This window comes from Notechis scutatus, chromosome 4, assembly GCF_049901735.1.
Source record: "Notechis scutatus isolate UNSWTSFEM ecotype Mainland chromosome 4, rNotScu1.2, whole genome shotgun sequence".
NCBI lineage: Eukaryota > Metazoa > Chordata > Lepidosauria > Squamata > Elapidae > Notechis > Notechis scutatus.
Window position 1 is genome coordinate 169,321,330 of NC_142012.1, and position 18,699 is coordinate 169,340,028.

General features: G+C 49.2%; 1 protein-coding gene across 20 annotated transcripts in view; it reads left to right on the forward strand.

Annotated features, from left to right (window-relative positions):
- Window positions 1-18,699, forward strand: part of DLG1 (discs large MAGUK scaffold protein 1) — a 67,473-nt gene that overhangs the window by 19,100 nt on the left and 29,674 nt on the right. For 8 of the 20 annotated variants that reach the window (XM_026687182.2, XM_026687185.2, XM_026687189.2 and 5 more), the window contains exons 5-8: window positions 2,336-2,452; window positions 6,521-6,574; window positions 16,351-16,401; window positions 17,114-17,238. In XM_026687182.2, the coding sequence (XP_026542967.1) occupies window positions 2,336-2,452; window positions 6,521-6,574; window positions 16,351-16,401; window positions 17,114-17,238 (347 nt within the window). The remainder of the gene's footprint in view (window positions 1-2,335; window positions 2,453-6,520; window positions 6,575-16,350; window positions 16,402-17,113; window positions 17,239-18,699) is intronic. The other 12 variants (XM_087965659.1, XM_087965660.1, XM_087965664.1 and 9 more) reach the window with 2 other exon arrangements.

An 18,699-nucleotide genomic window follows, 5' to 3' on the forward strand; every position in this document is an offset into this window, starting at 1 on the left:
GTCAACGTGGGCCATGATCTCACACAACGCCAGGCACCTGTTCCCTGCCAAAGCGGAGGGGTGCCTGAAGTCCTGCAAGATTGTGGCCTCCGGAAGCTTCCAGTTTTGGCGCGCAAAACATTTGCATGCCGAAGGGAGGCTTTGGGGCAGCGAAATCTGCTTGCAAACACTTGGGCAAAGCCTAATGCCGGCAAGGACAGAGCCCGGGAGGGATGCGCTGGCAGAGGCTCTTTGCAAAGACGACCGGAGCCTGCAGGGACACAATCTCTGTGCAGGCTTCGGCTAGGAAACAGCAAACGGAGGGAAGGCCTGAAGCACTGAAGCCTTCCCTCCATTTGCAAAGCCTTTTGCCAGACATCTTGTCCAGGCCTCAATTCGCAGGGAACAGAGGCCTAAAGTACCGTGAGATCGCTAGCATGGGATCTCGCACTGCTGATCCCGTGTGATCTCACGGTACTTTAGGCCTCCATTCCCTGCGAATGCACTGAAGGCCTGAAGCAACGAAGCAGGCAGGAGGCAGCTTGCTAGATCTTCCCAAGGTCAGTGAATCTCCACAGGGCGAGTGCTGGTGGAGACCTGGCCGGGGGGGGGGGCAGAGGGGGGTGGATAGGCCAGGTGAATGTTGCAGTGCCTCTGTGGTCATTTGTAAGGGTGAACGACTGCCGTGGTGCTGCAACATTCGTAACCTCTGGATCGTGTCGTAAGTACTGCTATGTCCCAATTTCAAACGGTCATTAAGTGAGCTGTTGTAACTCGAGAATTACCTGTATTGTTTACGTGCCAAAAGGAGAATAAAACATCTAGAGAAAATCCTTAACAAACGTTAAGGGGCTGTACGATTGCAAGATACCTTGTGCTGGAACCGTGTCAAGGTTTTAAGGCTGCTGAGCTGAGATCTAATTTCCATGGCACGCCCGGCGTCCCCTTGTTTCTCTGGGAGGCCCGTTGGGTGCCAGGCCAGAGCTGGCAGATTCCTGTTCTTCCATTGGGAGGGGATGCCCAGAGGAACCTGATCTAACCGTTTTGTAATTTTCTTTATAGTTCCGATTGTGGCAGGAGGAATTAATGATTATTTAAATAATACGGTTCTTCTGAATGAACAGTGACCAAGTTGATTACCTAGCTGTGCTTCCCTTCCTCAGGAAATAAAGCCCTGTTCAGCCTATGGAAACAGGTCCGGTCCCTTCTCCGGCCGGCCGGTCACGGAGGCTGCCGTGGCAGTGCTGGTAGGGCCATGGGAAGAGGGGCTCCTGAGTTCCGGGGGTGGGGGGGTTGGGGGGCTGGCCCGGGCCCCACATTGCCTGTTCTGCTGCATTCTTATGAACGGCATGGATCATCAGTCCCCAACCTTCCTGGCTCGGCAGAGGCGAGGGGAGGGAGGGGATGATTTTGCCCAGCGTACTCACCACGTCCACAAATGCAGCTCCGCACGTGGCGCTCGCCCACCATTTCCGTGGCCCAGTTCCAGCCGGGTTGCCACTGGGCCCACGGGTTGGGGACACCTGGCATAGATTACCGAATGTGCAAGTAACACAAAACTAGGGAAATGTGGGCGGAGTTTAACATTTGGCTGAAGTGAACAAGATGGGCAGGCAGCGCTATAGTCGCTTGCATCGGAAGTGGGGGGAAAGGAGGCAGAAACCTGGTTTGGCGGGGGTTCATGTGAATGGGTGTCCACAAACCACACGAGGCACCAGCTCAGACCTTGTCTGGAAGGCCGGGTCTGGTCCTTGGACGCTGGTGCATCTTTCTGAGGAGGCCGGGTGGAGGACCCTGGACCAAGCAGGCTTGGGGGTGTGTGTGGGTGGGGGTGTGGCGAGAGTGCGGTCTTCAGAGACCCCAAAGCTGGGGGTTCCTTTGTGCTGAGAGCACGGGGGGTGTTCTCTGTTGCCCTGAGGGCTTAGGGCCTAAGGCCAGTTGGGTGAAGTGGCAAGTCAGCCACTAGGAAGAATTTCTTTTTGCTAGAAACTGCCAACAGGGTTGCCTCTGGGGTAGCAGGTCTCCATTATGTGTTCCCCCCTCCCCAACATTGACCGGTCTTGCCTGGGGCAGGAGTGTGTGTGTGGGGGGGTGCATTCCAACCCTGTCACTCAAAGGGGTTGCTGCAATTTTCTGGAGCAAAAACCAGGAAGGGCCCTTTGTGACTGAGCTGGGGTGCCCTGGATGCTGTGTCCATTTTGGGGCAGTAATTTTATCCGTTTCATGGGCAGGGGGAGTCGGGCCTCTTTTGGGCAAAGGAGGGGCCTGGAAGGGGGCAACCCCCCACTCCGGGAGTTGGCGTTTGGGGCGCATGCCTTGGGTCCCACCCTTGACTCGCTTTCATTGCTGCTTTTAGACACCAGAAGCTGCTCTTCCTCCTCCTCCTCCTCCTCCTCCTCCTCCTGTTGTTGTTGTTGTCTCTGCTCTGCCAGTTCCTGCCGAGGCTTCACTCATCCCATCTTCCATCTCACAGGTTTTTATTCATTTAATGCCATTTGCCTGCTAATTGGTGGCGGGGGCTTCATTTCTGTGGCTGCCATGCAGGCTGCGCTCCTCAGCCTGGATGTGGCCGCGTTTCCGTGCTGCGCTAAAGGAGGAGCGGTGGAGAGGTGGGGGTTTGGGGGGTGGGCTCTTGTGCACCCGAAGCATCTAGTGCATAGGTGGTCCTTGACTTAAGATCACAATTGAGACCAGAATTTCTGTGGTTGAGCAAGTGGGTCACCTTTCTGTCATGGTTGTTAAGCGAATCACTGCAGCTGTTTAAGTGAACCACACGTGGCTGTTAAGGAATGTGGCTCCCCCCGTGGACTTTGCTGGCCGGAAGCTGGGATGCGGCAACTGTGGCAAATGCATGCAGCTGTAATGCAAGCTACAGCCGTAAGTCCCCTTTTCTTCAGTGCCTTTGTAACTTTGAACAATCATTAAATGAATGGTTGTAAGTCGAGGACTGCCTGTATTCCGACTTCTAATGGGGGACGGGGGGGGGGGTTGGAGAAAAGGTTCAAGGATGGACTGGAGCTCAGTAGACCTCCCTGCTTCCTGGGTTGCATTAACAGCTGGGTCCCCAGACACCCCCCACCCCCGCGACCTGGCTTTGCCTGTTAGGTGAGCCCAGCTGGAGTCCTCTGGGTGGAGCCGTGGTTGGAGGGTGTGGGTGGGGCGGCAGCTTCCTGCTTTGCACCTGCGCATCCCTGGTGGAGTGCTAGCACCTTCAGCCTTTGGAGGCCACTTCTACTCCAGTCCGGCCCTCCTGCCCCGCCACCTTCCCTCCCCCTCAGCCTCCCAGAGGCCGCATCAGCTCCTCGCGTGGGCCTGAGTGCTTTTCGTGCGCTTTTCCATGGTCCACGTTAAAAACAATGGCTTCTGAAATAGGGCTTGAAATGGTTGTTTGATTGACATATATATTTTGTTATGTTTTCTAAGCACAACCGGGTGTGTTGTTGATAAAGGCTGTGAACCATCTAAAATAAATGTGGGTTGCTTTTAGGCAGAGATCATCTTGGGTTTGTCACCAGGGCTCGGCCTTCCTGGCCAGGTGGGAATTGGGGCAGCGGGCAGGTAGACCCTCCCCAAGGTAGGCTTTTCTTGCACCCATGTGCCAGAAAGGTGCCCCAGCGCAGCCTTGTGTGAATGTGGGTCCCGCCTGGAGGGACAGAGACGGATGGGTGGCCCCCCCTGCTCAGAGGGCTTTCAGGCCTCGGCCCCCAGAGCGGCAGGTGATGCAACGTTGGCCGAGGCAGCCGGTGCCTTGCAAGAAAGGGAGGCGGCTCAAGCAGCATCCCACGGGGTATAGGGTGGGGCAGGAGTCCTGAAGGCACATTTTAAGGTGTGTCATTTCAAGAAAGTCCAGTTGCCCCTTGAAAAAGTACCATGACCTGGAAGGCTGAGAATCCCCATAGACTTTTTGCTTTGATTCCTTCTTCGACATCAGCCACCGACTTGCTTCTTGGCCTCTGGTACACACACATTCCTCATGTGTATACGCTCTGCTTGCTGCCTCTGTGACCTGTTTCACACATCCCTCTATTGATTGGGCATGACAGGGCCACTGTAGTACTTGCACTGGTTTGACAGTGAGCTGCTATATTTCCGCTGTAGTCAGTTTGCACACCAAAGGTGGCCCATGTACACCTGCAGACCAGTCAATCAGCTGCAGCAGAGTGGATGCTCTGGCATTGATTAAAGGCATTTTTCTTGCACGTAGAGAAAAATCTCCCAGCGCATCCTCGTCTGCACGCCTCAACAATATTTTGCACACCGGCTCTCCTCTCCTGAATGTCACTTGAACCCAAGACTGTCTGGATTATCATTTCACTGAAAGCGTACCATGCTGAGCGCTGAATGGTTGGCAAAACAACAGTTACTACAGCCTTCTTTTGCGGTCTGACTTTCTTCAGCTGGGACAATACATAATGCAGGCTTTCAATCCAGGGATGCTTAACGTTGATCTAGATGCATATTCTATTTCACCCTTCTTACGGAGCTCATCAAATTCTTGATCTAGGGACTTCATAATTTTTTCCTGGGCTCTCTTGACTTTATTGTGGTCAACTTCAAGTCTCTTGTCTTCTTCGGCCATCAAGCCAGCATCTACGAAGGCGGCTGTGGTAATGGCAACAGTGGCACGTAGGCCAACACTGTACCTTATGCTCTGCATAGCGGCATTTGTTATTTCTAATCTATTGTATTCTGTCTTTTCTTTTGAAGAAGTAGAGGGCCCGTGGGGTTTGGTCTAAGGCTTCCTCATAACTTCCATCACATTCCTCTCCATCTTCATCATCCATCGTCTGTCCTTCATTTTCATCCTAAGAGATTATTACTTCATTTGTCAGTATCAAAATCTTCTGGAATGCTTCTCTGCTTATATTTCTTTAGCGAACCTTTGCCTCTCATTGTCTTGCCGCTTCTGCCTTTTGACTAATCATTTCTGCTCTGGCACATCTGGCAAACAGATCTGGTGTGATCCAAAAGAACCCATCTTGTCTCTCTGACCTTTCACAAAAGCAACGGTACCTTCGTCTCTTTAGGACTGGTACAGTTAAGGTGAGCTTCCTTTTTGCAGCCAGCAGGGCAGCCCAATTCAGCACGCAGAACCATTTGACACTTGCAGTTGAGGATGTCAAACAGTTTGTCAAATTTCACAGTGAAAGTCTCTTTTGCATCTAGCTTTCTTCTACCAAGAGATCTGTTTTTGGCTTGATCCCAGCTCTCTTGGATCTTTTTCATGATTGTCACTGGTGAATTTACAACCGGGGTCACAAAAGAACTGTTTCTTGTTCCCATTTTTCAGGCACTTTTGGATATATGCCACTTGCAAGACTGGCTGCTGGGTAGTTTCTAGCGTCATCACTTCTTTGTTCTCTTAACAATAGGCCATGCCTGAGAAGCTCTTGCAGTGTTAGAAGTTCAGAAGGCAACAAATCTCTGCCAGACCCAGTTAGGTTGCACATACGAGTGAATGTTCCCAGTCTTTTTCTTTTTTAAGATGCCATTACATATCAGTTATCACACTCACAGGAAACGAGGCCGGCAGTATTAACACTGTCAGACAGAATAACGTTTAACAAAAAGAGAAAGACAGCTGAACCTATGGAATGAAACAAACAAAATGTTAAAAAGTTATGATATTTATGTAGCTATTTACCAAGCACATCTAAATTATATTAAAGTAACGGAAATATCTTTACAATCCCCAAGGTGTGTCACAACTTTTGAGCATCCCTAATGTTTGGAAATGGAAAGTTGAAAAATTTGACACGCACTAGAAGCCACCCTCTACCTCTACATGCAGAGCCGGCTTAGAGAAAGGCTGGGGCGTCTCTGCAGGGCTTGGGATGCTGTAGTCCATGGGGGAACTGGTGGGTTAGGGAAAGGGGTCGAAGGTAACACCGTCCCAATCCGTCCTGCTTTAATCATGCCCCACCTAAGGACTCTGTGTGGTTTTGCCCTTGGAAGAGAGGCAGAAGAACCTCCTGGGTGTGTCGTAGCCCTCTTCACCCCAAAAGCCTGCCTGGTTGGGGAGGGTCCTGCAGGGGGTCTCCTTCCGAGCAAATGGCTCAGAACCATGGGCCCAGGCCGGAGCCAGGCAGAGTTGGAGCCTCCGGCAGTGGGGCGGATGAGGGGCTCACCTCTCCTCAAAGGAGCCTTCCTCCATGAGGATTCCGTGAAGAGGCCCAGCCGAGGGTCTTGTGGGGGGAGGCATAGTTAGCCGTGCCTGCTGGGACTTGGGGGGGCAAGTTGGGTATGACCTGAACTTGGTGGTGTTTTCTGACTTTCAGCACCCTAAATAAAATGTTACAAAGTTGCTCTGAAATTCTTTTTTATTTTACTTTGGGCAGAGATTCCTGTGCTGCCGGGGTTGGGCTGGGGGTGAGGAGGGCAGTGGGATGGGGCTGCATGGCTGACCAGCGCAAGAGCTTCCGATGGAAGAACAGCAGCAGCAGCAGCAGCGAAAGGGCCCAGGAACTGAGGGGGATATAATTTGGGAGGGCATGAAGGGTCAGACTTCTTTTCATCTGCCTTTTGCATTTTTAATTTCAAGGCAAACCCCCCACCAGTCGTGGTAAACACAGAAACTCCGGAGACACCGACATACGTAAGTTTCTCTCCCTGCCCTGAATGCTGGAATCTTTCTGAGCTCTCTGGGTCTGGTGTCACCGCAGTTAAAGAGGGTAGAGATAAGCCAGGATAATGGTGGCACCGGAGCGGGAAGGGGCGCTTGGCCTTTGCCCTGGTTTGTAGGTCCCCCATGAAGACTTGGGGAAGCGAGGTTGGTGGGCGTGGAAGGTTCGGGTCAAACTTCCGCAGGGCGTCCTTGTTCAGTGTCGACAGGAAACCTCTGGCTAACATCACCCATGAGATCAGTGTTTGGCACCATCAGGGTGCTGAGAGGAGCCGGATATGAAGCTCAGTGTGCTGGGTTGCGCAGTTGAAGCTGGCAGCGTCCGGTCTTAGACTCTGGAGGCGATTCGGGTCTAGATGGGGCGGTTCCGCTCAGTCCCCTGCAGCGTCCGGGACATTTTCAGCTTTGATCTTGGATGGAGGGTCTTAATGCGCAGTTTGGGAGAGCCATCCTGGACTCCCAGCTTCTGCCTGAAGGGCAGGTGGCGTCTGTGGCCAGAAGGGCCTTCCCTCTGGTGCACCAGTTGTGCTCTTCCCTCCACCCAGAAGCCCTTCGCTGGCACCCCAGTACTTCACCGTGGCCGGGCTGTCCTTGGGGGTCACCCAGCGGCTGACGTGAGGTGGTGCCTGTTAGGGATACGACACCCTAGCAGAACGTGCAACGGCAGTCTAGCAGACAGAGAGTGTGTGTGAGATAAAGCGTTGTTGTAGCTTTACACTTAGTAAGACAGATACACTGTACAGTTAAATAGTTTTTATTCCAGAAAGAGTTATAGCATAGTCAAAGCAGTCCATATGTCATACACTAAGTTCAGACAGTCCGAGGGTTATTCAGTTTGCAAAGTCCAGTGTAGAAAATAGGTCGTTCAACTCACAAACAATCAGTCCAATGATGTATCTCTTTTGCAGTCAGAGATATGAAGCAAAATCAAACCTTCTTTTCTTCTCTCAGCAAACGCACGCAGTAATCACCATCAATCCTTCTCTGTCAGCATTCCAGTAAAAGCTGGTGAACAGTGAGCTCTCTTGCTCCCTCTTATGGCGATTTACAACCGCACCCAAATACTTGGCTTACAGTTTAAAGTGACACACACATTTAAACTAACAAACATATATTATATTTAGCCAAACTAAGTTAGGTAACCAATGTTATCCCTAACATTCTCCCCTTTTGGGTAACATCATAATATATATCTTTATTTACAATTTCAACCCATAATTTTCACAATTCTCCTTGTGCTTCACTGCACCTTGGGCTTTTGTAAATCCATCTGCAATGTTTTCTTCAGTTATGCAGTATTCCAATCTTATCAGACTATTTTTCACAGATTGTCTAACATTCAAATATCTAAGGTCAGTGTGCTTAGATCTAGTCTTTACAGCAATATTTGTAGCCAACCGTATGGCTGCTTGGTTGTCCTCATACACAACAATGGCATTCTTAACAGTTACTCCCATATCTAATAATAACTGTTTATACAGAATTATATCAGTACATAGTAATGATAAACATGAAAATTCTGCCTCCATTGTGGACATACTAATATGTTGCTGTCTAATAGACCTCCAACCAATCAGTGTTTTACCTAATAGTATAGCCATACCAGAAGTTGATTTTCTTGTTTTTATATCTGTTGCAAAACTTGCATCAGCATATGCACACAAAATCAAATCATCTTTTGGCTCTAAATACAATGCATAATTCATTGTCTTCTTAAGATACCTTAATATACGTTTTAGCGCTTGCCAGTGACGTTCATTTGGTTCAGCACTAAATCTTGCCAGTTGATTAACTCCATATGCAATATCTGGCCTTGACCAATTACTTATATATGATAAGCTTCCTATTAATGACTGATAAATAGTCTTATCAAATTTTGAACTCTGAGCATCAGTACGACAAAATTCCTGACTCATTGGAGTCTTTGCCGGTTTACACAGTTCCATTTTATACATTTTTAGCAATTGGTATATTTTATCCACTTGTGATATCTTAAATCCACTATTGGTTTTGTCTATTGTCAATCCTAAATACTGTCTGATTTCTCCTAAATGCTTTAATTTTATTCTCTTACTTAATAAATGATATTATCTCACTAGCTTCATTATTAGTCTTAGTTATTAAAGCAATATCATCTGTAAACAACAATAATAATGATATCTTTCCATTTGTCTCTTTCTTAAATAAACATGGATCAGCTAAACCTGCCTTAAATCCAATATTGTTTAGCTCTTTTACAATATATTGGTTCCATTCATAACCAGATTGTTTCAATCCATAGAGACTTTTATTCAGTTTCCAATAGTCATTATTATTTTTACCATCCTTAATACCTGCTGGTTTTCTTAAATATATAGTGTGCTGCAATGGTGCATGCAGATAGGCAGTTTCCACATCTAAATGGTTAACTATATAATTCTTTTTAGCTGCCCACACTAACGCTGCTCTTACAGTTGTAGCCTTTAAATTTGGTGCAAATACCTCATCATAATCAGATGCCGTTTGATTATATCCTTGAGCTACCAATCTTGCCTTATGGGTAACAGTCCCATTCTTACCAGTTTTTAACTTAAATATCCATTTGCAACCAATGGATTTTTCACCTGGAGGTAATTTGGTTTCTTCATAAACCTTCATTTCCTTTAATGAATTTAACTCCTTTTCCATTGCCTTTTGCCAATTCTCCTGATCCTTTGCAGGATACATCCTAAGTTCATCTATACTAGTAGGAACTTTACTCACTTGGCAAACTATACTGGCTTGATACCTATCAGGTGGTCTGGTTATACGTGTAGAACGTCTAGGTATTACAGGGCTTACAGGTGGACTTTCATATTCTACCTGCTCCTGATTATCTACTTCTTCCTGTTCTGGTATTTCTTCTTGTTCTGGTCCTATATGCTCTTCCTTTACTTCCTCTTTAATTGCTCTCTTCTTATTACTGTTTTTCACTGGCCTTTTGTAGGATTCTATAATTACTTCCTTACTTGAATCTTGTTCCAGTTTCTCCCATCCTACATGTTCCAGGAATTGTGCACTAGCGCTACAGTAAACTCTAGATGTACCTTGTTCCCAGAATCTGTATGATCTATGGTTAGATTCATATCCTACAAAAATCAATCTTTTTGCCCTATGTTGCTCTTTCTTTCTCAGTTGTGTAGGGATATGCACCCATGCTGGTGCTCCAAATGTGTGCAAGTAGCTTAGGTCAGGTTTTCTGCCATGCCACCGTGTGAATGGTAATTCACCAGTAGTAGAATTAACCACATTATTCAGTATATGATTCCCACACATTATTGCTTCTCCCCACAAATTATCAGGTAATCCTGAATCTGAGATAATCGTAGGAGCCATTGCCTGTAACGTTTGGCCTCGTCTCTTTATAAAGGCATTATGCTGTGGCCTATATGGTGCAGACTTTTTATGTTCTACACCTGCCAACTTCAGCTTATCTTGGAATTTATTGTTTGTAAATTCCGTACCATTATCAGTAATAAGTGTAACTAACTTCCTTTTAGTTTTCCTTTCAGCAAATTTAAGCCAATTAAAGAAATTTTGATAAGTTTCAGTTTTACTTTTCATTAGATAACAGAAACCATATCTAGAATAATGGTCCATTATACTAAGAATATATCGAGCACCTCCCACACTTGGTTTTTTAGGACCTATAATATCAGCAAATACTACCTCTAAAGGCTCCTTTGTTTTAAATCCATTTACTCTATTTGCCGATATCACCTTGCTTTTCTCTTCACTACATACATTGCATTGCAAATACTTACTGCAAGGTTTCAGTTTTATACCCTTAGATTGTTCTACTGTTTGTTTAAGCATTTTAAAATTTATATGCCCCAAACGTCTGTGTAACAGATGTATGCACTCATTGTGAGGTTTAACATTATCATAAACTGTGTTAGCCACCTCTAAACTATCATTTAACACATACAATTCACCTCTTAAAGTTGCAGTCACTTTCTTATCTTCTTTTTCAATTATGCAATTGTCTCCCCTAAAGGTAATTACATAACCTAGTTTAACCAAAACTCTCACCGAAAGCAAATTAAACTTAAGTTGTGGTACATATAACATTTTTACATTTTCTCTTATGCTATTGCAATATGCTATACCTTCACCTTTAGCCTTAAGTTTCCATCCATTAGCTAATGATATTCGCTGTGAACTTGTGGACATCTTAACAAATGCAGTGAGATGCTCCACTATCTATCACCCATAATTTACTATTCACAGTTTCGTTGCTATACATGGCTAACTCTATGCTTTCTTTATTCTTTTGATGCTTTTTAGCATTCTGGCTGGCTCTTTGGCTTTTTGCTTTCTTGCAGAATCTAGCCAAATGTCCTTTTGCTCCACAATTAAAACATTTTCTAATTGTATACGCTGACGGAGATATTTTCTCTTCTTCACATTGTGATGGTTCACTTCTGAGTTGATCCCTTTCATGCCGTCTCCTGGCTTCTTCAATTAATCTGCCAGTAATGTCAGTTAAAGATAAACTATATTTTGGCAACACTTCAAGCGAAGTTACGTAATCATCGTAGCTCTGGTCTAATGAAGACAAAATAATATAAACTTGGTGCAGTTCAGTGAAGATAAGTTCCTTTTCATGCAGTTCTTGAAAAATTCTCTTCATTGAGTTTATATGATTTAGCATGTCTCCATTCTTCTGAAGATGTGTTCTGAACAGTTTCCGTGTAAGATTTATATGTGCTCCTACACTGTCCCGAACATAAATCTTCCTTAGGTTCTCCCAACATTTCGCAGCTGTCTCTTCCCCACGTATATGGACAAGCTGTTGGTCAGAGAGAGTCAGTCCTATTATGCAGAGAGCTTGCTCATTCTTCACTTGATATTCCTTTATCTTCTGGGCATCATTCTCATCCTCCGGATCCCATGCATCTACTTCTGGTGGGTTTTGTATTAAATCCCACAAACCTTCTCTTCGTAGAAGTAGGCTACATTTCATGGACCATGAAACATAGTTTGTTCCATCCAGCTTGGATATGAGAGACAAACTTTGTACATTGACTCCTGCCATCTTTATCTGGATATTAAAAACTATATTAATGAAAACACAGCTTTCTGTTTACAATATTGTGTTGCTACACAAACTCTCACTCACAAGCCTGTTATACTGGTTAGACTGACTGTGCACCTGGGCCCATAACCAGTGTTAGGGATACGACACCCTAGCAGAACGTGCAACGGCAGTCTAGCAGACAGAGAGTGTGTGTGAGATAAAGCGTTGTTGTAGCTTTACACTTAGTAAGACAGATACACTGTACAGTTAAATAGTTTTTATTCCAGAAAGAGTTATAGCATAGTCAAAGCAGTCCATATGTCATACACTAAGTTCAGACAGTCCGAGGGTTATTCAGTTTGCAAAGTCCAGTGTAGAAAATAGGTCGTTCAACTCACAAACAATCAGTCCAATGATGTATCTCTTTTGCAGTCAGAGATATGAAGCAAAATCAAACCTTCTTTTCTTCTCTCAGCAAACGCACGCAGTAATCACCATCAATCCTTCTCTGTCAGCATTCCAGTAAAAGCTGGTGAACAGTGAGCTCTCTTGCTCCCTCTTATGGCGATTTACAACCGCACCCAAATACTTGGCTTACAGTTTAAAGTGACACACACATTTAAACTAACAAACATATATTATATTTAGCCAAACTAAGTTAGGTAACCAATGTTATCCCTAACAGTGCCGACGAAGGGCGGGGATCCCAAGAAGGAGCGGGGAGGGCGAGACAAGAGGCAGCCCAGCCCAGAGTTGGATAGGAGGCCGAGGGTCAGGTGGCCTCTGCCTAGAAACTCCCAGGTGCCTCTGTTCAGGTGAGGGTCGTCAGGCTTTGGCCTGGCCGGATCCTGTCTGTTGGGCGTGAGCAGATAAAGGACTGACCGGATTGGGCTAGGCCTCTCAACTCAGCTGGTTCAAAATGGAGCATAGGTGGCAATAGTGGGCAGGCACCCCCCCCTTCCCTTCCGTTAAATGCTGCTGCCCGCTTGTAGGGCTGAGGCTCCTTCTCGACTGCAGCGCCCGCCTTCCTTGGGGGGCCCCCGAGTTTCAGCCTTTCATTCAGCAACCCCTCCGCAAAGTCATGGCAGTGATGCCCGGAGCTATGGCAACTGCAACGCCCCAGCCGTCCCACGACCAGCATTCAGGGGCTTGCAGCTCCCACCCCCATCCACCCATTCCACCCCATCACTGCCACTGCTGGCCATACTGACCCCCCAGAATGGTGATGTTCTGACCCAGCCTTAGCAAGTAATGATAAGCCGCTTACTCATGAGTAAAAACAAACCCCCTTTCAAACAGGGTAGGAACAATCTTTTATTCGTGTGGATAAACAAAAAGCAAATGTAAGAAGTCGCAACAGACCTGGCCAAGAAATAGACATTTGCTTGCTGTATCCTAAAAGTGAGCAACCAGCCTCTCCCAAACCCCTCCTGTTTATTTCCCAGCCAGGGTGGGGCTGGCTAGCATCCATATCTGCTTTTCCTTGAGAGCTGGCTTATTGCCTCTCCTCTCCTCTCCTCTCCTCTCCTCTCCATGCATCCACTCATCTAGCATGGGCCCCATCTGTTCCTCCCCCTCGCTCAGCTCAAGCCCTGAAGGCAGCTGCCTCTCCACCTGGGGGAGGGTGGAAGGTCGCCTGGCTCTGCCTCTGCCTCTGATGCTGTTTCCTTAGCTGAGCCTTCGAGAGGCTCTGAAGGCGGCCCAGGCTCCCCCTCAGCCGCCGCCTCCTCGTCTGACTCTGCTGCTAGCTCTGCTGGCAGCTGATGGGCCATAACGGGTGAAGGCCGGCCAGAGCAGCAGAGGGTCAGGTGGCTAGCATGGCAGGGGGGCTGAAGAGGAAGCAGCCCCCACCTTACCAAGGTTCCCTCGAGGCTGGGTGGGACCAGGCCGCAGTCGGACCTCTTGTCTAACAGTCGGTGGGATTCAGTTAACAAAGGCATCCCCATCGCTAAGTGATGTGCTCATCTGACTGAAGTCCTTTAAAAGGGCATCGCTTAGCGATGGGAATTCTGGTCCCAGCTCGAGGACTGTCCGCAGAACAGCCTCCCCCAGAGCCATTTGGCCCCAAAATCTGGGAATATCGAGCCCATCCGCCATGAAGCCATCCTGTGTCTCCTTCTGGGTAAAAGCTCGGGAATGTCATGTCCTTGAGGTGGATGCCCCCTGGGTTTATTGGCTTGTAGCCTGTCTCCCCACCCCATCTCCGGCGATCCCTGTTTGTCCTAGTTAGAGGCACCTTTGAGATGAAGAATTATTCTCTCCATCCGCAGCTCGGCTGCTGCTTCCGGGCCTTCACGCTGCCTAGGACTACAGCCCCTCCCTTGCACTCGGAGCCTGCCTTCTGACCACTCCTCGTGGCTTCTCTTCCTTTCCTCCTCAGGGGCTGGTCCACTTCCCCACTGGCCCTCTTCCCGTGCCCTCTGAGGTCTCGGCCCCGTTACTTGCCCCCCCCGCCCCCGCCCCAGAGGGCCTGTGATGGAACATGCAAATCAATGCCCCTCCTGCATGGAAGGGGGAGCTTTTCAAGGGGTCCTGGATTTTGGCTCCCGGGACCACCGGCCCCTGTTTCTGCAGGAGGAATTGCGCCTATGGGCTGCTTCATTAGTCGCCTTTCTTTTCCAAGTAAAATCAAGTAAGGCTAAAGAACCTGACAAAATAAGAACAGGCCTCCTGGATCAGACCGAAGGCGATTCTAGTTCAGCCTTCGATTTCTCCCGGTGAGCGACCGGAGGCCTCTGGGAACAATAGAAGTTGGAGGGCGCTCAGAGGTCTTCTAGTCCAACCCCCTCCCTAGGATAGGAATCCTCAGGCCATCCCAAAGAGCTGTCCATTTCTGGGCTTGAAACCCTTCAGTCTGGAGACCCCCCAACCTGCCTCACCCATGAGGCAAGCTGTTCCCCTGCTTCCCAGCTCAAACTCTGGGAATGGCTCCTCCTTTTCAGCTTGGGTTTCTGTGAAGAAGCTTCCCCTGGTGGGTTCTGCCTTCCTCTTGTGTGCTTCATGTCTTCATCTAGAGTCTCCCTCTCTCTTTTTCCCTGGGGGGGGAGGGGGGCTTTTCTCTCCCAGCCCTTCCAGTCCCCTCTTCTTGGCACTATTCTGGGGCTGGGGTGCCCGGGGGCTTGTGGCAGTGGGGCCTGCAGTTCCCTCTGAGATCCTTGGCACACCCCCTTCTCCATCAGCTTTTGTAGGATTTTCCCGAGTACCAGTGTCAATCCCCCCTTTTAAAGTATGGGAACAGATCCGCAATTCCCTGGCCTCCCCCAGCTCTCAGTAGTTCCCACCAGTTATGGCCAGTGATTTGGAGGTCACACCCACCCATTTCTTTTGCCCTCCGGGAGGTAAACCTGGGCTGGGCAGCTTGAAGCAGAAGTGTCTTCGCTCCCCTCTGTTGCCAATGCAGTGGCTGTGTTCTTGTCCTCCTCGCCTGACGGCGCACTGGGAAAATCCAAATTCTTTGGAAATAATGTTTAAATCTTTTGGGGGGTTTGTCAACCTCAGCAACTGCTTTGGGGAGTCCTAAAAGGTCTTTGTTCAAGCCGTAATACGCTTCCACCTACTTGTGTTGTAAACAGTAGGCTTTAGCAGGGAACACCCAGAATCCTCTTCTTTTACAAAAAGCAGGGCCCCCTGGGCTTCCCCCCTGATTACCGTCCCCTTGATTGTTCAAAGCCGGGAGCGTCTCCAGCCTCTGCGCAATAAATGCCCACTCTTGAATGGGGTTTCTTTCCCAGGACCCCGTTTGTTTTCAATTTCCTGTGGCAAATCTGGGGCCATCCCAAGGCTGGGTGCTGTGCACTGGGGCGCGGAAGGTACTCCTAGGGGCAGCTGTTCAGAGTATTGCAGCATAAATTCAGCGCCAGAAAAGTAAACCCAGGTGGCTGAGGCTTCATTTAATTGGTTTGTAAACACACATAAATTTTACAATTCCAGTTGTAGATTTCTCCAACATGGAACAGACTCAAACAGAAGCAGACATTGCAGGTTCAGAGCAGAGCTCTAGTTCTCAGCAAGTAAGCAAGCAAGCTAGTTTCTCTTTCAACAGACAGACTCAGAGCTCAACATAGCTTCAGAGCTGCAGAGATTAATATATAGAGCCACGCCTAGGCTACTTCTAGTTTCAGTTTCCAAACAGTCCTCATTGGCTGACTTAGTTGCTATGCCTATTCATTGGCTGATCTTACCACCATGTCTATTCCAGTTCATGAATATACTCTGAGAGTAGGGAGAGCCTACCACAGACTGGGGTCAGTCCTCTAGGCACAACGCTGGGGAGGGGCTGCTGTGCCTCTAAATCTAAATAACTCGATTTCATTGAGGGCCGCATCAGGGTTATGTTTGGCCTTGGGGGGGCAGGGGGCATGGCCAGCTCCACATCGCTCGTCTCAGGGATGCCTGTGGTGGCCCAAGGCCTCTGCCAGGGAAAGCGGGCTGCCAAGCTCTGTTTCAGGCTGCGACGGCCTCTTGCAAACCTCTGCCAGCAAAAACGGAGGTAGGGAGGGCCGTAAGCAGCCCCCAGCTCCGTTTTTGCCGGCAGAGGTACTGCGGGCTGGTCCTTTGCTGTTTCCAGGGCAGCCCTGCGGGCCAGATGGAAGCACCCCATGGGGCAGGTCCGGCCCCCAGCCCTCGCGTTTGACTCCCCTGCTCTAACTCCTTGGCCGGAGGGGGTGTTGTCGGCAACCTCCCCATTTGCATGTTTTGTGCGTTCGTTTAGGTCAATGGCACCGATGCGGAGTATGAATATGAAGAAATCACGCTGGAAAGGGTGAGTATCTGCTCTTCAATCCACTGAGTGAGTTAATTCATTCTGCTGTAAGTTAGAACTCCGCAGCCTCAACGGGCGGGGAAGAAACCGCATTCTTTCCCCCGTTTCTCCTTCTCAGTGGCTCCTGCCAGTCTTCCCTGCTCAGTGGCACCCATGGCTCCATTCCACGGGTTCCAGGCTCAGGGTTTCTGACTTTCTCCACCTGGTTAATCTGGCCATGCCGAAGCCAGGGTGGGATCTTGGCCTAGGTTGGCAGGCTGTCTACCAGCTCCTCTTGAATGGTGGTCGGTTCAAACCAGCCTGCGGGATTTGATTGCCAGGGGAAGCTGTGCTCCCCATTTCCTGGCCGGCAAGTCCAACTCCCCCCCCCCCTTTTTTTAAGCAACCACCCCCAGGGTTTTATCAACCCTGGTTGTCACTTTTCCAGCCGCGCTTCCACAGATTCAGCCTACCCAGCCAGGGCTTGTGAGTTCCTGGGGGAGGCTCTTTCGGCCTCTTCTCTTGATGAGAAAGCAGGCAGCTGCAGGGGGGGCAGAGCCCGCAGGGCAGGGCAGGCATGGCATGGCTGCCAGTTCTCTTGCCAGCCGAGGGGGGCTCCCGAGGTGCGTGGTTTCTCCCCTCCCACCGGGACAGGGCCTTCCTTCCCCCCTTCGGGATAGGCCCCTTGGCCACCCTGGCGCTCCAGGCTGGTAACCGTGGGCTGCTTTTCCAGGGCAATTCTGGCCTGGGCTTCAGCATCGCAGGAGGCACGGACAACCCTCACGTGGAGGACGACTCTGGCGTGTTCATTACAAAGATCATCCCAGGAGGGGCGGCTGCCCAAGACGGGAGGCTGCGGTAGGTCTCTCCCCCCTCCCCCGCCCCCAGGGCCTTCCTATCAGGTGTGCAGAACCTGCAAAGAGCAGCTGGGCGGCTGTGGGGATGTGGCCTGCCTGAGTGGCCTCTTGATTGCCCTTCACCTCTCTCTGACGGGTTGCATTCATACAACGCATTAAGCCTGGTTATTGAATTAACCCATTTTTCTGGATTTGCCCAGTAATTACGCTGTAATTTCACTGTCGAGGGTATCAGTTGGACCATAGACACCAGAATCTGCTAGAGCAGTGGGCTCCCAAGCGTTTCTATACTCCGCACCCCCAGAACGCTTCTGATATATTCTCACACCCCTTGAAAAGATGAATAATTATGTGCATATAATTATACACATATACTATAATTTTATTAATCGAAGGCCAAGTTTTTGCACCCCGTGGAAGATCGTCTTGCACCCCCAGCTGGGAACTCCTGCGCTAGAGCAACTGGAGGGGCTGGGGTGGGGCTGAGGGTTGGTTTTGGAAGCTTTCCGCAGTTGTTCTAGCCAGACTGTCCCACAGCTTCATGGCTGTTATTGTCAGGAAGTTCTAAGCTGTTTGAGACCTTTTTTAGAAATTAAATCCATTGGTCTTTGAGCTGCTGCTGTCGGTTTCAGGGCAACAGTTTCCCCCTCCCTCCCTCCCTCCCTCTCTCTCTCCCCCTCCCTCTCTCTCTCTCCCCCTCTCTCTCCCCCCTCCCTCCCTCCCTCCCTCCTCTCTCTCTCTCTCTCTCCTTCTTTGTGAGAAGCTCACCTGCACAGAGACCCGTGGGGGCTTCCGTTGTTCTGCGTAAGGAGTCTGGGCACCCTCCCAGCCGCCCTCCTCTGAGCCTGCTCTGCTTTCCTTGCCTTTCTGGGCACGCAGCCCAGAACCCCAGCCCCCTCCTGAATGGCCGCAGAGCCCTCTGGAAGCCTGGGTGCAGTTTTCTCCTATTAAGGCAGCCCCTGCCCAGTTAAACACCTGCCTTGAATTGACCCCAGGGTGATTGTCCTCTAGCCAGTTTTCCTAGCCAGCTTCTTGTCATTGACAGGCCTGGGAAGCAGCAGCCCCTCTGTCCCTTTCCTGACAACGTTGGGTAGCCCTGGGCCGAAGAGCGAGCCCGTGCTATGGCCCCCAGGAGAGTGCAGAAGAACTGACGGCCTTTGGTCAGCCACTTGCAGAAAGAAAGCAGCTACTAGCCCCTGTGCACCCGTCTGGGGGGGGGGGGCAAGCTAAGTTTTCCAACTCAAGAAGCCAGAAAACTTCCCATTGGAAATACAAAATTCTTTCTTTACAAGAATCTTTTTCCACTACCCATCCTGATCCCACCCTAGGAAGACTCTTTCTACATAAAATAGTAGAACCAAATCGAACAGTGGATTTGGGGGGGGGGGGATATTCAAAACGAATACAGAAACCACCTGATAAAGAGGGAACTCAGTGGGTCAACTTGTTTTTGTAAATCATT